This window comes from Balaenoptera musculus, chromosome 20 (genome assembly GCF_009873245.2).
Source record: "Balaenoptera musculus isolate JJ_BM4_2016_0621 chromosome 20, mBalMus1.pri.v3, whole genome shotgun sequence".
Taxonomy (NCBI): domain Eukaryota; kingdom Metazoa; phylum Chordata; class Mammalia; order Artiodactyla; family Balaenopteridae; genus Balaenoptera; species Balaenoptera musculus.
In genome coordinates, this window is record NC_045804.1 from 59,927,481 (window position 1) to 59,950,285 (window position 22,805).

Consider the following 22,805-nt stretch of genomic DNA (forward strand, 5'->3'; position numbering starts at 1 on the left):
TAGCTTAAAGTATAGCTATCTGCTTTTCGCCTGCTCCTGCTGGCTCTTTATCAGGCCCAATGGCACAGAAAGGAACCTGAAAAATGGGCATAGGATTTGCTGGATTTATTAACAATTCCCCCCCACTCTCAACATTTTCTATTAGTGAGTTTGCGGACATTGAGTTTTTCTCTTAAGAGGGATACCTACCTATGTACTCTCCAAGATAAATGAGGTCATAAATGCTACATAAAGCAAGATAAAAATTGATGCCAGGTCTGAGTTATCTAAACGGAATTTGATCCAAGCCAAGATTTCTCAACAGAGAGCAAGAGGGCCAGGAAGTAGGGTAGATATAGAGATAAAAATCATTCCCTCCCCTGTGAACCACAGCTGGTAGATGAGTTTCCCTAGAGGACAGGGTTAATGAATGTCAGATCCCTGCAACCCCTCTTCCTCGGCCACCACCACCAACACAGTCCTGGAAACAACACACAGTGACCCAAGGTCCTCCGGAAGTGTTAATGCTTCGAATTAACAAACCAAAGAATGCTTTGAAAATGTTATTATTCAGTATAAATTAATTACATAAATATTTTTCTATACATTTCAGTTGAAAATCATAAAAATAACTTAATGCTTTGTATATCAGCTGTCACTACTTCAGATGGCTTCTGACACCTGTCTTGAACGTCCCTACCTCATATTCAGTTTTTGGAGAGGACCGGGGAACATACCGGGAAGCTACAAGAGGCTGTTTTCACAGGGAGGAGACCACTGCTGCTCTTCCCCACCCTCCCTAGAATTGCAAAAACAAAAACCACAGCCTGACACACACAGAAACAAAACTCAGTATGTTCTAGAGAAGCCAATACCCACTGGTGAATAGTGAGAGGGAACTAAAAACGTCTTTGCCGGAACTATACTTGCCAAAGCACAATGAGTCAGACTGTTTGAATGAGTCATCTTTGATAACATGGCTGACTCGACTTCACCATGGCCTGTAGTCCAAACACGCTGCTTCTACCTTAGAGAGAATTAACTGATTGTGACTCAAGCATTTTATCCATTCACTTTTCTATAGTTTATCTAAATATCTATGCAGTACTTTTTAAAATAAGACATTTACTAAGGGAGTTCATTGTAGCTTTCAGAGCACATTGACATTCATTAGCTCCTATTGATAAGGACAGAAAGGAGATCTTCAGTCCTGTTTCATACATGAGGTTCACAAAAAGAGCACTGGACATGCTCAAACTCTGATGGCCAAGAAGTGGTAAAGCCAGGATTAGAACCCATGTTCTTGTCTTAGTTCCCTCCTCCACAGCACTTCCGTGTGCAAGGCAGCGACTAAAGAACTCTAGTCCAGGACGTTTCAACTGTGGTCTCAGTGAATTCAGTTTTTAGTAACTTGAAGATGAGGGCAGAGATGTTTTGGCTAGGAATTGCTAAGAGAGACCTTAGGCAAAAATAAAATACTCAGAAAAACGTTTTTGAGATTGTGGTCTTCATTTCAAATTTGAACTTATGTCTTTTGGATAGTATTTTTGGATTTGTGTCTTTTGGATTACTCTCAAATTTCAGATTATTTTATGTTAAATAGCATAAAAACTATTAACATTAAAAAAAAATCCCTGGACATTTTTTTAGAGGCCTTGACCTTTTCTTACATACATAACTGTTTCCCTTCCTTTATTTTTTTCTTTTAGCTTTCTGCTTTTCCAACTACCTCCCCATAGTTCGGGTAGTGGTGGATACAAGAAAATAGCAAAGCATGACAAGGAGACCACCCTATAGCAAAGATGATAATAACGTGAGGAAAAAAACCCATGAGAAATAAAAACAGGTTATCATGAGAAAAAATAATGAGGAAAAAAACCCAAAATACAAGGGATTGTGGACGTTATGAACAAACAAGAAATTCAAGACATGGGCAAACAGCTACTGTTTTCCCATTCATGTCCCTGTTAGTCTCAAGGGGTGGATGTACGCAGTTCTGGTTCTACAAGTTCTGCTGCACCAACACCTAAGGGCACTTGTTTCCTGCTTAATGGAAGACCTGGAGGAGCAAGGCAGGGAGAAGAAAATGAGGAAAAAGAAAAGAGGGAGAAGAGAAGGGTAACAAGGTCCTTCTTGCCTCACAAAAAGCAGACTCCTTTTGCGATGTTGGTGAGGGATAAATACAAGGAATTTTTGTGGAAGCTTAAAGATTTATTTAACCTGATACTTGAATAGAAATGGAGATCCAAAAAAATTTAATTGCTTAAACTTTACTGCTGTAACCTGTACATATAAAAAACTAAGACAAATTATGTGAATAAAAACCTAACCCTTCAATTCAAATGAGCATTTGACTGTAAAATGCTGTAAAACATTCTATAAAGTGACTTATCAATGAAATCTAAGCTAAAATTCACCAGTGTATCCAGTCATGGTGTTGTTTACTTCTTCTTTTGATATATTCCATGTTTTCACTGTATCTGAAACACACCAAGTCAGATATTATTTAAATGCAAAGGTTACTAGTAATTGCAATGTATTTGCTTTTAGATTATTGAAACCTTTTTCAAAACTGCAGTAATAATAATAAAGACCATTAAAGTAGAGGAGAAGCTGTCACCTATAAAACTATAATTTAAAAATCAATTTAATATTCCCATTTGTTGAAAAAAATTGAAGACTAAAATATGAAAACATAGTTTATTTTCTCATTCAGACTTTTGGAGTTTATTTTTACAAAATAGCAGACAAAATTTGTTTCTTTATAGTAATACAGAATATGTAATACATATCGAAATATATATATATATAGCACTTAAGTTATAAACACATAGCAAAATCAGCATCACTTAAACAGCAACCATGTTTTTCACATAATTAGGATTTCTCAGGAAATAAACATTTTTACCTTGAATATGTAAACAGTCTTTGTGGCTTTATGTCAACTAGTATTTACAAAAGCTAGTCTAAAAACTACCACCGCTTGCAAAAGTGATGAGCTTTAAGATACAATTTTGCTATCATGCCATAATAAAGACTGAAAGTCATTGAAAGCCAGAGGGAGCTGGTAACGTCAGTGCAATTGCCGTAGGTGGAACTACTTAATCGTGATTTAAAGATGTATGCTATGAGAATCCAAAAGGGATGCTTTGGAATCATCATCAGTTGTTGGTTTCTTTATGATCTAACCATCTCTTAACCCAGGTTAGATTATGCCCCCTGATCATCTAACTGTGATAGAGGGAAGCTGCAAAGGGACTTTCTTCATCTCTGAAAAAAAGAAACACAGCATAAATCAGTGTTTAAAAACTGTACTCAGAAAACTAACACACATATTCATTATACAACTTAATATCCACTTGCCAAAGAAGGGCAGGAGTTATATCAACTTATAATATCATGCATGCCTTGAAAGTTGTACGAAATGCAAACACTCACTAAGGAATACTTCATTGTCCCCATTTTACTGCTGTCTCAGTTATTGGAATAAAGAATGGTACTTGTTATATATTTGTATTTGTTTATATTATATAAATTTATATTAAATTATAAATTAATTATATTCGCATTTATATTTGTTTATATTTTTAATATTCTACCTCTTTCTCAAAAGGATTTGAGGTACCTACAACAAATGGCATACATATAATATGAATAAAATAGAAATTAAAAATCACGACTAAGGAAAGGAGGATACAAATACATTAACCATCAGCAATATTGTAGTAGTTGAACTGAGGACCAGTTTTGGCTGCAAGCTTCCTCGTAGCCAGGGCAAAAAAGAAAACACAATAGGTTGTGCCATTCTTGGAATGATAAAGGAAGAAGGAAGCCAATTCTATAGGAGAGAGAAAGTTTTGCCCTAGTACCAAATTAAAGAACAAAGAAAAAAAGCTCACATGAGATCTTATATAGGAAACACCTGGTAACAAGTAATAAATGTCTTTGGCAAGTTTTATAAAGAACAGTATTTTACAAGTATTCTCTAGGGCACTGCTTCCTCTGATGGTGTCAACTAGATGTCTACTTGGATGCTCTCCAGAACTGCTAGCTGGATAGTTATGCTATTAAAGCAAAGAAATAAACTTTTTATAAGAAGTAACAAAAACAAAAGCACTGCCACAGATAAAGCTTTATGCAGAATGCAGTGGCTCTGTTTAGACTTTATACATTAAAAATGCCTGTCTAGAATTAAAATCTAGCTTTTAAAGCAAAAAAAGAAAAGAGAATTTGACCAAGCAAGGACATCTTAAGAGTAATTTGTTCAGCCTCTGACATTTTTCCAGCATATTTTTACCTGCTCTCTTCCTTTAGTTTCTTGGCTGCCTGTGTTGATAACTTAATCTGCAAGTCCAGCCTCTGCAGGAAATCTCTGGCTGACACTTCCTCGGGCTGCATGGGCTGAGCATCAGATTCTTGAGGACTGGGAGGGGAAAGGTCTTCCCCAGCCGCTACCAGGTCTTCTTCATGAGAAAAACTATCAACAGTTTCATTTTCTGGAGAATCTATCGAGTTAAGTCCATTAAACAGCAAAGGCTTCTCTGATATAACTGGGATGTTCAAAGTTTTCTTCAGAAATATACAATCATTGGTAAACAGTTTATTTGCCCTTTTAATCTGCTCCATCTAAAATATTTTAAAAAAGCAACAGAGTTACATATAAATAAATCCAAAAGTAGGGTTTATTACACAACACAAAATAAAATATTCATAAGCAAAATGTGTGCAATGCTATCTCTGGATCTGAAATTCTTAATTCGGGGTTAGTCACCTCCCCAGATACCCCCGGTTATTTCAAGAGGTGCCAGAAAATTCTTTCACAATTTTATAAGAAGAAAGACTAGTTTTTCCCCTGCTATATTATTTCCCCTACAAGGCAGCTTTTACCAAGCAGCCTTAAATCCCTGAAGTTAAAAAATGTAGAATATTTAGCCCTTATTTAATACACTTCAATCTTATTTTAACATTTCTATTATCTGATTTAAAAAAACAAAATTCTTAGTGCTGTGATTTTCCTTATGGAGTGCTTCCCATCTCTAGAATTGTGTTTGGTAAATTTAATGGATACAGGGGGTGGTAAAGAAAAAAGTACAACGAGAATTAGGAAGAATGGTGTAGGCTGGGGCTGCAGTCATTAAGAAAGGCCTCATGGAGAAGGTGGGGTTCCGATTTTGATTCTTTTGACTTTAGATGGGCCTTGAAGAATGGGTAGAAGTAGGACAGGTAAGGAAAAGAGGTAGGGAGCACTTTACATAGAGTATCTTATTTTTTCTACCTTACGGATTAGGTATTTGAAGATCCACTTTTCAAATAAAAGAAACAAAACTCAAGGAGATTATGTACCATGGAATTATCATACAACCAGCAGATGAAGAAGCTAGAATTTAATACAGGTTTCAAAACTTCAAACTCTTTCATACCCTGTGAATTCCTCCAAACCAAAGAAATGGGGATAGCAGGTAGGGGTGAAAGGGGGAATGGAATTTACATATGTTACCTCATTTAACTTTGCTAACAGTACTGCAAGCTAGATATTATCACCTCCTTTTTACAGATGAAGAAAGGGAGACTCAAGGGAGTTAAGTGGCATGCCTAAATCCACAAATGTGGGTAAGTGCAGACAGGACTCCTGCAGAGTTGTCGGAGGAATACCTACCCTCATGTTCATCACACCGGACTATCATGCATCTGCAGACTTCTCCACCCAACTAGCCTGGGAACTCGCACCATGCTAGGTTCTTTACATGCACTGTACCATCTAATTTTCTTGTGAGGTATTGTCACCAAGACAGCTTGGTACAACAGCTAAGCACACAGGCTTGGGAATGTGACAGAGCTAGTTTCAAATCCCAGCTCCACCAACACGAACTGTCTGAACGTAAGCGTGTTACTCCTCTCATTGAGCCTATTTCCTCATGTGTAAAACAGGTATCATCTACCCTTCACAGGGTTGTTGGAAGGATTAAATGAGAGTTTATACATGTATATGCATAGAGGATATACATGTAGGTGTAAAGATACAGATGTGAAAGGGAGAGACAATTTAGCAGTAAATGGTACTTACTGTCCATTTTCCCATGAAGAAATTAAGGCACACAAGAGATGACTGATTTGACCAAGTGCATATGGCTCCGCAACTGTATAAGCCAGCATTTCCGTCTGACTCTAAAGTCCATACAACACCAAGATTAAAGTGCATGACTAATGGAACCCAATTCTGGGAACCTTTAATGCCAAATCGACTGAGTGAAAAAATTAGATTTCCACTTCAAAGAGCCTGAAAAAATAATGGTTGAATAAAATGGGCCCTGTTCCTCCTGCTTTCTAGCTATAAGCTGAATCCACACAAATAGTACATTCAATGCTTTCTTTTTTCTTTTAAAGATACTACATTAAAGTATCTTTTGTGTAGGGTCGTCTTTTATGTTCTAGTTTCTAGTTAAAGGAGAGAAGGCAAGGGTGAGAAAGAACATGAATAGGCAGGTACATTTTTAGAGACAGAATTAACATCTAAAAATCCTAAGTATCTCTGGTCTAGTTTAGGCCTAGGTTTGAGCGAATTAAAGAACTTGAAAACTTATCCATAGCAGGTTCAGGTATATCCTAGTCTGCCTTTAGCACCTCTTGTTTTCACCATCTCTCTTAGTATAAGGGCTTCCAGGGGCACGGAGCCCTCCCCTGGCTCCAGGGTGAGCACATGACTCATTCCTGCCCTTTGAAGCATCACAGTGCCCAGGCTCCTGAAAGGTCACAGTCCCATCTCAGAACAATTCAGAGATGCAAGGAGACTTCTGCTGAGTCTGGGAGGTGAAGGACCTCTATTTTTTTCTGTGAGAAAGAGATGGGCCTGGAGCTGCTGGCAGCCATCCTTCCACCACAAGGAACCTAACAACAACGTCACCTTGAAGGAGAGCGATCAGACCTCTGAATCAAAGCCTGAAGCCAGAATACCCTCGCACCCTTCAGTTCCAGTAATGAGCCAGTAAATGCCACTCTGTTTCATTTTTATTGCTTAGGCCAACTTGAGTTTTCTGTCACTTGTAAATGAAAGAACCCTCACTGAAACAGTGCCCTTGAAATACTTATTGGCAGGGGCCTACAACTGCTAATAGACACTGTTTCCTGGGAATAATGATGGAAGACAGAAACAGCCAGGAACACCGGGATCTGATTGCGGAAGCTGGGCTGGGAACATCAACCATTACCTGTGAATTCCCTCAGGTCAAGACCTGTTATTTCTATAGCCTCCCAGGTTTAACAAAGATCTTATGCACACTAAGTGCTTAGGATGGATGGATTGATTAATTAATTAATTAATTAATTAATACAGGTCAGAGAAACAGGCATAAAAGATGAACCCAGAGAAGTAACCAGAAAGGGGTGGTAAGTTATCTGTTGTGTTGGTTATTCTCCCTTTAAACCCACCCTCACCTCCCAATCCATCCCCCAGTCTTCTTGAACTTGTTCTAACCGCAGGAGGCTGACCTCTTCAGAACTGCACTCCCCAAACCCCCTCGCTCTTGGAATTCCGGTCAGTGTTCCCACGGAAGGCACCAGCAGGACAACCACACCATGACTCTCGTGCCTGCATCCCTCCACAGCAGAGTTCCTACCAGGCAGCCCCTTGTCCACTCCTCCCGTTCTCCTCGGTGTCGGGTACCCCACTCCTTCCCCTGGCCCTCAGGCCTAGGGGTAATGTCTCCCTGCTGTTGCTAGTCTCGGGCGCTGCACCATCCCTTCCTGGTTCTCTTAATCCTATTCACACTTCTGTAAATGTCCCCTGCATTAAACCCTCTCTGGCCACATCCTCTGAGTGCGCTAAACGTATTCTGTGGGGACCCTGATACATCCATCACTCAGAGAAAGACAGGCCATCATAGCCAGGCAAGGGGCCGAAGACAGGAAGCACAAGACAAATGGACTGAGTAAAAGGCTGGGTGTAGTCAGGGAGTCCATAGGGAGTGAAGGGCAGGGCTCTCCTAGCTCTCGTGCATGCCATTCTACCACTGATTCACCAATAGAACTGCCTCTTTTAACAAGTCTATGAGCTTCCCAATGTCAGGGACTGCTTCTTCTCCATCTCAGCATTGCCAGCAAGCATTTAAGGTGTATGTTGACCCTTATGGTCTAGACTCTAAGATGACACATGGTTGCCAGCATCAAGGACATCAGGGATATCCAGACATTGTTAGCATCAAGGTGGGAACCAATCTAAGGCTGGGCAGATTTGAAACTGAAGGTGAAAACAGATAAAAGAGGTTAATATAAGGTAGTAGCTAGAAACAAGGGCTCTGGGGCCATACTTTCTAGGTTCAAATCCTGGCTTTACCACTTTCTAATCATCCCCTATGTCTATTTTCTTTTCTGTAAAGTAAGGAAAATAGTACTTTCCACGCAATATGATTATCATGAGAATTAAATGAGTTAATTCATGTAAAACACTTAGAACAATGCATGGCACACAGGAAGCACTCAAAAATGTTAGCAACTATCATTAAACTTGGTTAAAAGTGAGAAAGCAGCAAGTAAGGGCAGATCCTAACATGTATTCAGCAAATGAGAAGGAAGGAGGTAGGAATTTTTTCTCCATAAAAAATATTTCTCCCACAAAGTAAAAATATATAAAGAAAATTTCATATAAACAAGCCCAGATGAATAACATAATATCTTGTCACTGCCCTGAGGTGTGAGCGTTTTTTTCCATAAGGTATTTAATTTGATCTTAACTTGTTCTCCTTTACAACCATAGGCTCCAAACTCTATTACCAGTAGTGAAGGAGTGAAACCAGCCATGCAAAAAGCCAGGGAAAAAGAAAAAAAGGAGTCCTTCCAGAAAGAGTAGTTACAAGGCCCCAGAGCAGGAAAAAATGGTGTGGCTGAAATAGGGAGTAATGAGCAAGCTGCAGGCCACTCATATAATAAATAAAATTTGGATTTTACTTTAAATGTGATGGGAAGCCATTGGAGGGTAAAGGAAGGGAGTGACATGATTTGAATATCACTCCAGCAGCTTTATGGAAAATGGATTGGTAAGAAAGAGGCATTAGTGGAAACAGGAAGCCCAGTTATGGAAGAAACTGCAATAGCACAGATAAGAAATATAAATAATCCCAAACAGTGAAATGATGTTTTAATTTGCTTTGGAATGTTTTATAGTTTTATCTGAACTTGGATGGGTCTAATGTTCTGGGAATTTCACCTCACATAAAACTAAGAAAAGTCATGATCCAATACAAGGAAGAGCTGAAAAACTCTACAGCTTTACCACCTGCCCTCTGTTCAATATTTCCTACTACCCAATGAACGCTGTGAATAGAAAGTGTGACCTTTTCAAAGTAATGCAGAACTACCCTCTGTTTCTTTAGAGCGAATGACTAGTGGGGGAGATACAGCAACAAAATGCTTTCATTTTAAAGCTCTCCTAATCAGGATTGAGTAGCATGATTCAGTGAAATTTACCATCTGCTTACTAAGAAACAATTTATGGAATAATCAAGTAAGAGCTGACAGGATGGCCACAAGGTCTACCGTGGTGAAATCAGGTAGAACAAATACCATCAACAACTTGTTTAAAATTATTTCCCTGTAAATACATTTGTAAAGGTGAATTCACTCTGGAGGGAACTCACAAAATGTCCCCCGCCCCCAAGTTATCTCAATAGCTGCTGCTGGGCATGATCAAGAACTCTCCCCAAAGGCTACTTTCGATCAGCTTCATTAGGCCACCTGCCTAACTGGGAATGCAACATTCAAAGCTTCTTTTTCTTCCTCTCCATTCCTTAAAAAAAGACAAACTGTTCTGAAAACATTTCAGGACCCATGATAACTAACATTTACACAGCACTGTGTTGCTTATGGAATATTTCCATACACACACAACTCTCATTTGATTATTATCATCATTATAGAGAAAAAGACTTAAACATTAAAGCATTCTCTCAAGATCATGTTCTAGTAAGTGCTGGATTCAACCTCCTCACCCCACCGTCTCCTGTTAAGTGCTAGGTGTTGGCGGCGATCAGCCTCCTCCATTGCCATGTGCTAATAAGGGAAAGGATTTTTTCTTCTCCATGCTATCTCAGAAGAATATATGAGATCCCATTTATGAAATGTCCAGAAAAGGCAAATCTATAGATTAGAAAGCTAATTCATGGTTATCTGGGACAATAGAAGAGAACGGGGAGTAAGGGATCTTTTCAGGGTGATGGAACTGTTCTAAAATTGGATTGTGGTGATGGTTGCACAACTCTGTAAATTTACTAAAAGTCCTTGAATTGTACACTTAAGATGGGTGAATTCTGTAATATGTAAATTATACATCAATAAAGCTGTTTTTAAATAAAGAATGCATGAGAATCTATTAAAACCTAAAACTACTAAGGGCTACTTTACCATACTTCTTACTACAGGTGGCACTATTTAGTTATGGTTCTCTTCCCTTTGACCAGCAAAGGTCAACAATTTCCAGCAAGAGCAGAAGCTAAAGTTATAAACACAAAAGATTTATATACACTTATATTTCTAACTCACTGCACTTGCTCCCCCTAAAATGATAATCATTTCACCTTTTCTCAGCAAGGTGACATCTGATAGGAGAAGTGTGAAGAAGCAAGTGGGCTTAGCAGCTCATTGGAGGAGAAAGAGAAGACCCCGGGAATAAAATTGGATAGGAAATGACTCAGGATATGGGGGGCAATGGTCTGGAGAGGGTAGAGGACAGGGAAGTTTCCAGGGGGGAACAAAAAGATGAAGAAAAAGTTTGTGCAAATAACAGTTTCCCTCACTGCCTTTCACCCACTTTCTGTTTATATATACAGGGCTTCCTAACAAAAAGTTCACAGCAGCTGCCTGGAGCTGGTCAGTTCCCTCCAGAGGCTTGCCTCCAGCTGAAAGGAGCTGGGATCACCACAAAAGCGGTAGCAAAATCTAGAATACTGGGTTGGGGGAGGAGACTTAATGTCTCAGTGGAGATAAGCAAAGCCCAGGAAATACCAGCCCAACGTCTGTGTCTGAGATCTGAATTACATTTAATAGTTTCTCAATTCATCCCCAGCAGTTTCAGTTTCTCTCTGTGAGGTCTTCCACAGCCACACCATTTGAAATTGCAGCCACCTCCAGCAGCCCTGTCTCCTTTCCCTTCCTAATTTTTTTTTCATTTTGCTTATCAATACCTGATATATAACATATTTGTTTGTTTACTGTCTCCACTGACTAAAATATAAGCTCCATGAGGGCATGGATTTTTATTTATTCACTAATGTATCACCAGAAAGGTAGAAGCTGGGAAAAAAGAGGAAAGAAAAATCAGATGAATGATAAACACTGTTGAGAAAACAAAACAGGAAAGGGGGGAGGGGCACTGGGATGAGGGAGGGTTGCAGTCTGACATGGAGTGGTCTGCATTTATGCAGACTTGAAGGCAGTGAGGGAGCAAGTCACACAGCCAATATCAGCTACGTGATTTGTAGGTCCCAGAGAAACGTGAAAATGTGGGGCATCTGTTCACAAATTATTAAAAATTTAAAGACAGCAACAGCAGAGCATTAAGTGCAGGGCTCTTCTAAGCATAGGGCCTATGTGACTACACAGGTCCCACATCTGCACGTACCTGTGGCCCTGCATGCAGCTATCAGGGAAAGTGTTCCCAACAGATGGATGCAACAGCAAAGGCAAAGACCCCAAGAAGGGGCAGTGCATTGGGAAAGAGCAAAGAGGCCCTGCTTGTAAAACAGGAACATTCCTGGGCTCCTTTACTGGATATTCTGATCCAGCAGGTTCAAGGTAGGCTCTAAATTTCCAACATCTCATCACCTACTCCTTTAAACACGAATTTAAATACAATGTGGGTGGGACTGCCCTGGTGGTCCAGTGGTTGGGACTCCCAGCTTCCACTGCAGGGGGCGTGGGCTGGATCCCTGGGGCTGGGAGGGGGGACTAGGATCCCCCATGCCGCGCAGCCAAAAAAAAAACCAAAAACAGTCGAAATACGATGTGGGTGATCTTGGCAGTCAATATTAGAAACTTAACTCACTCAACTTCTTTCTGTTCAGTCGGGGAATGAAAAAAACATTTCTGCCTTTTTAACTTCCACCTAAAATATCAATTTCAATGAGTAAATCCGATTAATGTCTGTAGTTAATATCTGCAAGAATATCACTTCACTGTTATGGTGATTATCTTCACTTTCACTAGTTCTATAGAACCAGTGGAAAGAGTCTCTAACAATTGCATCAACTAGAGTTCAGGGTCCAAAGTAAATGAGAACCAGTGATTCTCAACCAACAGTGAGTGCTTCTCAGGGAATATCCGGCCATTTCTGGATGGGGGGGAGGAGGGCAGTGCTACTGGTATCTAGTGGGCAGAGGCCAGAGATGCTGCTAAACATCCTACAATGCACAGAACAGCCCCCCAAGACAAAGAATTATCCAGTCCATAGTATCAATAGGGCTGCGGTTGAGAAACCCTGAAACAGACTGTCTGCGGCTACAGATTATAGTTCCCAATTCATTACACTTGAGCTTAACATCTTAAAATCAAGTCTTTATAAAGGTAATGAAAAACCTGATTTACGCTTTAATGAAAAGGGATAAATTTATAAGTAACAGGATCTACATCAGTGAAAACAGGAATTAGAAAGCATTTGATCAGGACTTACCTGATGGCACAGTGGTTAACAATCCTGGTTAAGAATCTTCCTGGTCTGGGAAGATCCCACATGCCACGGAGCAACTAAGCCCCTGCGCCACAACTACTAAGCCTGTGCTCTAGAGCTACTGAGCCTGCACTCTAGAGCCTTCGAGCCACAACTACTGAGTCTGCGAGCCACAACTACTGAAGCCTGCGCGCCTAGAGCCTGTGCTCCGCAACAAGAGAAGCCACCGCAGTGAGAAGCCCGCGCACTGCAACGAAGCGTAGCTCCCGCTCGCCACAACTAGAGATAGCCCACACTCAGCAATGAAGACCCAACGCAGCCAAAAATAAATAAATAAATAAATAAATTTATTTTTAAAAAAAGAAAGAAAGCATTTGATCAAAGGTGGAGAACCGCAGTGAGCAGATGTTCGGGAGCTCTAAGCAACCCAAATGAAGTCATGGAGGGCAGTGGGATGCAGAGAGATTGCTGTGGGTAGGGACCAGGGAAACAACATTTCTCTGGGTATCATGGATTCCTAGGTGCAGTCAGCCTGGCCTAGTAGATAAGATGCACAGAAACCAGACAAAAAAGACCTCCCTTCTTCAGATGCTAAGAGAGCTCTTGATTAAGACTAGGATAAAAATAAGGATGGGTATCAGAAGTAATACCTAGGGCAAAGCAAATGCTTTGTCACTGTGCTAATTCAAGATGGTCTCAATGAATAAGCATACTTGGAAAATATCCTTACCTCTCATCCACCTTCACATCTGTAAAAAGGAGATTAATTACACCTATCTCCAAGGCTTACTAGGAAAATCAAATTGAATAAGAACAAGATGGAACAAGACAAATGCAGCAGGCATTCAGCAGAAAGTAGCTGCTGATACTTCCCAACGCTGCTTTCCTCTGGCTCTGACTCAAACCAGGCCCCATGAACGCAAATACAAGAATTGAAGTTCTATGTTCACATTTAGAAACTCCCAAGAGGGCGGAATAGGACTAACCATGGCATGAAGTCTTCAGTACATGCCTGCACAGCAAGATCCCTGCTCTCAAAATGTTTAAAGGCTAGAAGGACCTGCCAGGTAAACACATACCAGCGTGGGTGTGCAAAGGAGATGACTCAGTCTCTGTCACTGGTGAAGGGCCAAAAAGAGTTTCACTTAAAGAGAAAGGTAAAGATAAGATCACCTTTCTTCCCATTGCTGTCTCGGGTGCTTCAGGAAAGAACATTGAAAACTGATATAGAACTCAAATGTAAAAAGGCCATCACATAGTTCAGAGTTAATTATAAGTAATTTTAATGAAACAGTATGTTCCCTCAGCTTTCCATGTTCTTCCTAGAGGTGTAATGCAATAGGCCCAAGACACACACATTTATAAATTTATAATAAACACAGCTCTGCAGCTCACCTAGACCACATTCTTGGCCGCTGCTTAGCGACAGGAGTCACATTCACAGTTGCCAGTGAGCCCAGGGGTGTAATTTCACTTCTAAATAAAGAAGCATAATCAATAGAAACAGAACCATCCTGCGGGAACAACTGTACCCTTCCTGACTCATCACAGCGCTTGTTTACCCAGAAAACAAAATTCTCTGCCCAAGTCCGCACCTCAGTTCGGCTTTCAGGAAATATATAGCAGTACGAACGGGACTCAAAATCGGGCGACTTTGGCTCCCAGGGTGCCAACGCCCTGGTCCTCTTTGGCCTTCCTTCCTCACGCGGCAGATCCGGTCCGAGTGCGGGCAGGGCATCGAGAACTGGATGCACCCACCCGGGGAGGGAGCCTTGGCGGCCCGCCCCTCTGGCTGCAGGACAGGCTCTGGCGACCTTAGCTGTCCCGGCAGCGCGCGCTGGGCGAGCGCGCTCGGGGCCGAGCCGCCAGGGGACGGCTGGCTCCCTCCCCCACGCCCCGCTACTCGCTGCGCCCCCGCCCGCAGCCGCCAGCACTGCTCACCGAGACTCCGTACTTCAGCGCGATGCCCTGCAGCGTGTCGCCGGGGCGGACCCGGTGCTCCACATGGCGCTCGATGACGCCGGCGCCCAGCGGCGCCCGCACGCTGGCCGTGCTGCCGTACGAGCGGGTCTTGGTGCGCGCCAGGCTCAGCGACAGCTCGGCCTCCTCGGCCTCGGAGAGCGAGCGCGACGGCGGCGGCGGCGAGGGGGCCGAGGGCCGGGGCGCGCGGGGTCCGCCTGCCCGCAGGGACCGCGCGGGCGAGGAATCAGCCATGGGTCCTGCGGAGGCCGCTGGGTCGGGAAGCTCGCCAAGAGGGCGGCGCCTCGTCCGCCGCCGCCTCCTCTTCCTCCTCACAGGGGCTGCGGAAGGCCGTTCCGCGGGGGCGGCGGGCTGGAGGCCGCGGCGGAAAGCTGCGGGCCGGCCATGGCGGGCACCTGCTCCTACGCGTCCCGCCTTCCCCGGCGCACCTGCAGGGAGGAGAGCGAAACGAGCTCCGGCTGCTGCCCAGCCGACGCCCCGGCTCCACCCTGCGCGCCGGGACCCAGCTGGCCCTGCGGTGCGAGGAGCGGGGCGCGCTAAGGCCCCTCGCCGTGAATCTACGGGGCCTCATCCCTAGGCGCCCTCGGCCCCGGAGGGAACCCCACGCCGGGCCGACACAGCCTGGTTAGAGCTCTGCCCTGCACACAGCAAAACACCAAAGCTTTGCTCTGCCTACTTTATTGATTCCTCAGCAGGCGCCCGCTTTCTCAGACCTTCAAGCTCCCCCAGCCAAGGGTACTTCCCGCTCCCACCCGATTACCCCAGGACCGCACAGAAAACATTAAGACCATTAAACACACACAGTTTCTCCAGGCCCATCTCAACAGCCTGGACGGTCCGGGGTACTCAACACTCCAGGGGGGATAGTGCTTCTAAGACCGGGTGGCTGACCTCAAACTAACCCTCCAGTTGCTTTGCTTTCACTCTTCATTGCACACCAGTGCCAATTTTAGTCCTGTGCTGCCTTGAAAGTCTGCCTAGCTACCGTCCATTCTCCTGGCTCACTGCTTAGAATTTACTATCTGCACCCAATTTTTTCTTATGTTTCCTCTTTAATACCCTGAAATCATGACTCCCCAAAGTTTTGTCATTAACGCCATCAATGACTTCTTATTTGTAGTCTTTATCTGAACACCCTCTCCTCAACTTTCTGGCTTCCGATCGTATTCTACACAGAGTGGGTGTGCGTTTACTAGAATCTAGCGCTCAGGATTCTGTTGTACTCTGGACAGCTCTCCAGGAGGAAGTACCCTACAGGCAGGTTAGGAGACTGGAGGTTTGATTCATTGGCTGAAGTTTTGATATGTTGCTGTGCTGGACAGAGGCAGAGGAACTAGAGTTTAGGAGACAGGACGAGAGTGGGGGAGGAACACGTGGACCCCCAGTCACCCTCCCGCTCAAAAATTCTTCAGTGGCTCCCTGTGGACAGCAGTATTAACTCACACTGGCATTCAACTCTTATTTCCATTTTTATTATTCACGCTCTGGCCGTACCCCATCTACAACTCATCCTGCAAACTCCATATACTCCTGCCACTTGAACTTCTTACCCTCATGCCTTGCATATGCTATACCTTCCACCTGTAACCCCACTCTTCCAATACTCTCTGTCTACATTTAAGAAAATATTAAGGTCCATCCCAAATGAAACATCCCAAAATGAGATCTTTCCTGATTCTTCCCACCTGTCCCCCTCCCCCAACTGCCCAATTGTTATTGTTTCTCCATTGAATATCAAGGTGGTTTGTACCTCTTGTTTAGCATTTAACTCGTGTTTTGTGTCATGTACTTGTCTTATCTCCTCTATACATACTCCTGGGAGGTATAACTAGATCTTACTCATCCTTTTTAGCTCCAGCAGTGCCTACCTAGCTCAGTGCCTTGAATAAAGCATCAAAAGTGGTTGAATTGAGGTGTAGTAAAAAGATCCTGAAAGCTAAATTAGGTAATTTAGCAAGAGTCTGCCATAGATGAACTCTTGGGTGGTATCCAGTGTGCCTAACCCAGGGCCTAAGAAAGAGGCAGAACCCCAGAGTTTCAATATATAAATGAGATCAGGTAATACTTCAAGAAAACAGGAGAAATTGCCCTCAGAGTTGACAGTCTAGTAGAGAGATAGCATATAACATGTCTTCCACTAAAGAAAAGTTTACTGAAGAACTGGAAGTTTTTATTTGAAAATTAATGAACTGGGTTCTATAAAGTATTATTAGGTGTTGTTTGAAAAGGGTTCCATGATCAATTAATTGGAGAAACACTGCGATATATGCTTCCCTTTTGGAGATTCACAGTGCACATTAGGATACTGAAGGCTCTATAAGTCCTGTAGTAAAATAAGATATTGGATTTTGCTTGACACCATATTTCCCAAACTCATTTGACCATGGAACCCCTTTTTTTCTCAGAATTTTTACAATTTTGGAAATGCTGAATTAAAGTGGGGAAAAACAGGCCTAAATAAGGAACCAGGAAGATAGCTTTGGGAGTCAGAGATTCCCAAAAGGCAGAACAGTATACATAAGTAGGCAGAAAATGAGCCAGGAAGGAAAAAGGCTAGGTGATGATCACTTAATTCCTTTACAAAAAGACCAAGTCCTCTGTAAAAGTGCAAGGGAAAAGTTATCACCAGAAATGTATGGAGATTCGAAAGCCATCCCACTTCTCTCTTATCAGAGCTAATTTCTAAGCTGTCCCTAGCTATTTTCAATTTCTCCAGCCATAAGAAATCCTGGGTCAGAAAACACCTCCAGAACAATTCTAAAATGCTCTGAAATAAATTCAACACAGTTCTCAGAATTTTCTCCATGATTCCTTTCTGTGATCTTCACTAGCGTTTCCTCTAGCTCTCAGAAATTAATCGGCTGAAATAAGTACTTATTTGATGTTGCATGGTTAGGGTTCTTTGTGAGTTGTTTTTTCCTAGATAGATTTGAGCTGTTGTCAAATATCTAGTGTTCCTGTGAATTTTTTTTAATAAATTTATTTATTTATTTATTTTTATTTTTGGCTGTGTTGGGTCTTCATTGCTGCACGCAGGCTTTCTGTAGTTGCTACGAGCAGGGGCTACTCTTCGTTTGGTGCACGGGCTTCTCATTGCAGTGGCTTCTCTTTGTTGCAGAGCACGGGCTCTAGGTGCGCGGGCTTCCGTAGCTGTGGCACACAGGCTCAGTAGTTGTGGCTCGCGGGCTCTAGAGCACAGGCTCAGTAGTTGTGGCATACAGGCTTAGTTGCTCCATGGCATGTGGGATCTTCCCAGACCAGGGCTCGAACCCGTGTCCCCTGCATTGGCAGGCAGATTCTCAACCACTGCACCACCAAGGAAGCCCTGGCCGGAGGATTCTTAACCACTGTGCCACCAGGGAAGCCCCTGTGAATTTTATATCGATCTCTCCCTAATCCAAAGTTAATATCTACAATTTGTGGCTCAGATTGAATTTTTTGTACATTTATTTTTCCTTCTTCAATCAGAACTTCAAAATTAGTTTTATGTATATCTACCTACAACATAGAACAAACCTCATCATTAGTAGTGAACATTAGAATCACTCCCTTTGAGATCAAGAATAAGAACAGGAAGACTTCTGTTACTACTCCTGTTTAATTTTGTTCTGGAGGTCCTAGCCAATGCAATAAGAAAAAGAAGGAGAAAGGGAAATGAAGATTGAAAAGAAATAAACTGTTATTTGCCAATAATAATACTAAAATGTTTACAGATAACACAGATAATGTCTACATTGGAACTGTTCAAACTATAAGACATAAGACTATAAGACACATTATGCCAATATCAATTGCATCAATCAATCAGAAAATATTTTGTGGAAAAGACAACCTTTTAGATACCAAAAAAAAAAAAAAATTTAGGAATAAACTTAACAAAAGAGAAGCATGCTTTATATGGAAAAATTATTACATTCTATTAAAGGACATAAAAGAAGATTTAAACAAAAACAGATATACCATGTTTATAAATGGGGACATGCAAAATTTTCATTTCCTTCCCAAACTAATATATAAATTCATTGAAATTCCAACCAAAATCCCTATAGGATTCTTCAAAGGACATGACAGGCTTATCTTTTTTTTTTTTTTTAAATGTAAGTGTCTTATTTACTTATTATTTTTTAATAGTAATCTTTTATTTAGTTAGTTATTTTTATATTTATTTTTGGCTGTGTTGGGTCTTCGTTTCTGTGCGAGGGCTTTCTCCAGTTGCGGCAAGCGGGGGCCACTCTTCATCGCGGTGCGCGGGCCTCTTCACTATCGCGGCCTCTCTTGTTGCGGAGCACAGGCTCCAGACGCGCAGGTTCAGTAGTTGTGGCTCACGGGCCTAGTTGCTCCGCGGCACGTGGGATCTTCCCAGAACCAGGGCTCGAACCTGTGTCCCCTGCATTAGCAGGCAGATTCTCAACCACTGCGCCACCAGGGAAGCCCCATGACAGGCTTATCTTAAAATTCATATGGAAGATAAAGGCTAAGAAGAGCCAAGACATTCCTGAAGAAGAATGAGGAAGGGAGACTTAACTTTACAATCATCAAGATTTACAAAAAAAGTGATGAGAACTAAACTATTACAGTAGTGATGCTGGGAAAGACAAATAAATGTAAGAAGGGGACAACAAAGAAAGCCCAGAAGCAGACCCACACATACCAGAGGAATGAATGTATGACAATAAATGCTGCTGCCACAATTAGCCATCCACGTGGAAAAAAATTGTAGATCTCTACCTTATACCATATGCCAAAATCAATTATAGATTGATTAAATATATAATTGGGAAAAGCAAACTTTAACACTTTTAGAATATCTTTATAACCTTAGGATAGCAAAGAATTTCTTAAGCAAGATACCAAAAATACAAACTACAAAGAAAAAAACTGGCAAATTCTATATATAAACATAAAAACCTCTGTCCTGAAAAAGCACCTGAAAAATTTCGATAGACAAGGTGTAAAATGGGAAAATATATTTGAATACCTATAACTGACAAAGTATTACTATCCAGAGTATGTTAAAATGCCTACAAGTTATTAGAAGAAAAACACCCACTAGAAAAATGGTCAAAAGATATGAACAATTTACAGAAGATAAAACTCAAATGGCCAATGGAAAGATGCACAACCTTACCAAAAAGCAGAGAAATTCCATTTAAAACTACAATTTCATAGGCATAAGACTAGCAAAAATTAAAGAACTGGACAATTCCAAGTATTGGTAAGATTCCTGTTGAACAACGGAAATTCTCAAACAGTGTTGGTGGCAGTATAAATAGGTGCAACCACTTTGAAGAGCTGTGGGACAATATCTAGTAAAGTTGAAGAAATTCATATCTGGTTCTGGTTCTGGCAAGCTGGAAGTCTAAACTAACTTGAAGTCCTCCTAATATAAGTATTTATAATTTAATTTTTTAATGAAATTCATAATTGAGCTGGCAATAAAAAAGGGACAGCCTTATGTATCAAAACAAGAGGGATTTGTAAGCTAGAACCATAAACAACTTGCCTAAACTAATACGTGGCAAAATAGAAAGTCTGAATGGTTCTATAACCATTAAAGAAACTGAATCAGTACTAGAGTTAAAAATCTTGTTACCGGGGCTTCCCTGGTGGCGCAGTGGTTGAGAATCTGCCTGCCAATGCAGGAGACACGGGTTCGAGCCCTGGTCTGGGAAGATCCCACATGCCGCGGAGCGACTAAGCCCGTGAGCCACAATTGCTGAGCCTGCGCATCTGGAGCCTGTGCTCCGCAACGGGAGAGGCCACGATAGTGAGAGGCCTGCGCACCGCGATGAAGAGTGGCCCCCCACTTGCCGCAACTAGAGAAAGCCCTCGCACAGAAACGAAGACCCAACACAGCCATAAATGAATAAATAAATAAATAAAATTTAAAAAAAAAAAAAAAATCTTGTTACCAAAAAAAAGTCAGCATCAGAAGATCTTATTGCAAGATTCTATCAACCTTTCAAAGAACAGATCAATCCAATTTTATGTGAACTCTTTCAGAGAAAAGAAGTAGCAGGAACAATCTTCAACTTAGTTCGTAATATAACCATACACCCAATCCCATATCTATCATGGTATAACCATGACCAAAACCAGTTGAGGAAGGTATCACGCTCATAAAGATGGATATAAGAATCTTAAAATATTATTAAGCCAAATCTAGCAGTGCATACAAAAGATAATCCATCATAAACAAGATGACTTTATCCCAGAAATTCAAGGGTGCCTTAATATTAAGACATTAATAGATTAAATGACAGAATAAATAGAACAAAGGAATGAATCTAATAAAGGATGGGCAAGACCTTTACAGAGAAAAAAATTTTAATATATGAAAATACATTAAAGAAGACTTAAATAAATGGAAAAACTACACCATGTTCACGGACAGGAAGACTCAATATCATACAAAATGTCAGTACTCTACAAATTGATCGTATATTCTATGCAACAGCAATGGGTTTGCAAGAAACATGACAAGCTAATTCTAAAGTTGATATGGAAAAGCAAAGACCCACAGACAGCCAAGATATTTTTGAAGAATAAGGAAAGGGAAACTGCCCTACCAGATAACAAGAATTATTATGAAGCTATAATAGTTAAGCCAGAGTGATATTGATGCTGGGAAACCAATGGATAAGAGTAGTGCACCCAGAAACACAATCACAAATGTATGAGAAGTTCATCTATGACAAAGGTTGCGTTGTAGGTCACTGGGAAATGGTCTATAAAACACATGATGTCAGGACAGTTAGTTATCCACATGGTAGAATCTCTACTTCCTACCACACACAAAATTTAAGTTCAGTTGAATTACAGATTAAATGTGAAAGATAAAACTTTAAAACTTTTAGAAGAATATAGAGAAAAATATCTTTATGATCTCAGGACAAGAAAAGATTTCTTTAGTAGGATGAAAAAATGCTCTATTCATAAAACATTGATAAGCATGACAACGTTAAAATTAAGAACTTCTAACAAAAAAGATATCTTAAAGAAAATAAAGACAAATTAGAAACTAAGAGAAGAAACAGGTGTCCCAGGAACCAAAAATATTTGAAAAAAATGTTGAATTATCTCATTATCCAAATTCTAGCTAACTTTTATATGAAAATCAAGAATGAAATAGATTCTGAAAACTAGGTATTCTTCATTATTTGAACTCTGGTTATCTGAATTCAGAAACTTCATAAATTCTGGTAGCAAGGAATGTCTATTTGTAACATATGCAATCAACCAAAGATTAATATCTAGAATATTTAAAGAGCTAATTCCTACATAACAATAAGAAAAAGACATAATCCAATGGTATAACTAGAATTTTATAGAAGAAAAAATCCTAATTGTGAATAAACATATGAAAAGATACTCAATCTCATTAAAATCAGAAAAATTCACATTAAGACCACAGAGAGTAACCCCTTTACTCTCAACAGATGGGCAAAATCTAAGTTTGGCAAGACCAGTTACCAGTGAAGATAGGAATTCTGTGCACTGCTGGGAGGAGTACAATTGGGTACAGCCACTTTGAAAAACACTCTGCCACTATCTTGCAAAACTGTACATGCGCATTCCCTACAAACCAAAAATTCCAATACTAGACACTGTATAGCCCCTGTTGAAAATCTCCTACCTATACACCTACCTATACCTATACATCTTGCAAAACTGTACATGCGCATTCCCTACAAACCAGAAATTCCAATACTAGACACTGTATATCCCCTGTTGAAAATCTCGTACCTATACACCAGGAGACATGTTGTGAAAACGTCCATAGCAGCATCATTCAGAACAACAAAAACTGGAAATAATCAATTATTCAGCAGCAGAACAGATAAGTAAATTGTGCTATAATTATATAATTGCATATTTTAACACGCTTATTGAGAAATAGTTCACATACCATACAATTCACCCATATAAAATGTTTCACATTCACATTGCATTATTAGTTTTTTAACCACTTTAACCATTTTTAAGTATACAATTTAGTGGCACAAAATACCATTCACAATGTGGTACCACCATCCCAACACTGTCTATCTCCAAAACATTTTCATCACTCCAAACAGAAACTATAAACACTAAGCAGTGACTTCCGATTCCTACTTCCCACAGCCCCTGGTAACCTCTAATCTACTTTCTATCTCTATGAATTTGCCTATTCTAGACATTTCTTACAAAAAGA

The 22,805-nt window shown here is 40.9% G+C and overlaps 1 protein-coding gene across 3 annotated transcripts; it reads right to left on the bottom strand.

Annotated features, from left to right (window-relative positions):
* Positions 1-2,685: 2,685 nt before the first annotated feature.
* On the bottom strand, positions 2,686-15,229 carry LYSMD2 (LysM domain containing 2). 3 transcript variants are annotated; one of them, XM_036835266.1, is made up of 4 exons: positions 14,573-14,703; positions 14,027-14,107; positions 4,277-4,605; positions 2,686-3,249 (listed from the first exon to the last, which is right to left on the bottom strand). In XM_036835266.1, exons 3-4 carry the CDS (start codon positions 4,603-4,605, stop codon positions 3,207-3,209), a joined length of 372 nt encoding a protein of 123 aa, XP_036691161.1. In that variant the 5' UTR covers positions 14,027-14,107; positions 14,573-14,703; the 3' UTR covers positions 2,686-3,206. The 3 variants fall into 3 exon arrangements, with proteins under 3 accessions (XP_036691161.1, XP_036691159.1, XP_036691160.1); XM_036835264.1 differs by lacking the exon at positions 14,027-14,107 and having other exon boundaries at positions 14,573-15,229; XM_036835265.1 differs by lacking the exons at positions 14,027-14,107; positions 14,573-14,703 and adding an exon at positions 14,227-14,557.
* Positions 15,230-22,805: the final 7,576 nt, after the last annotated feature.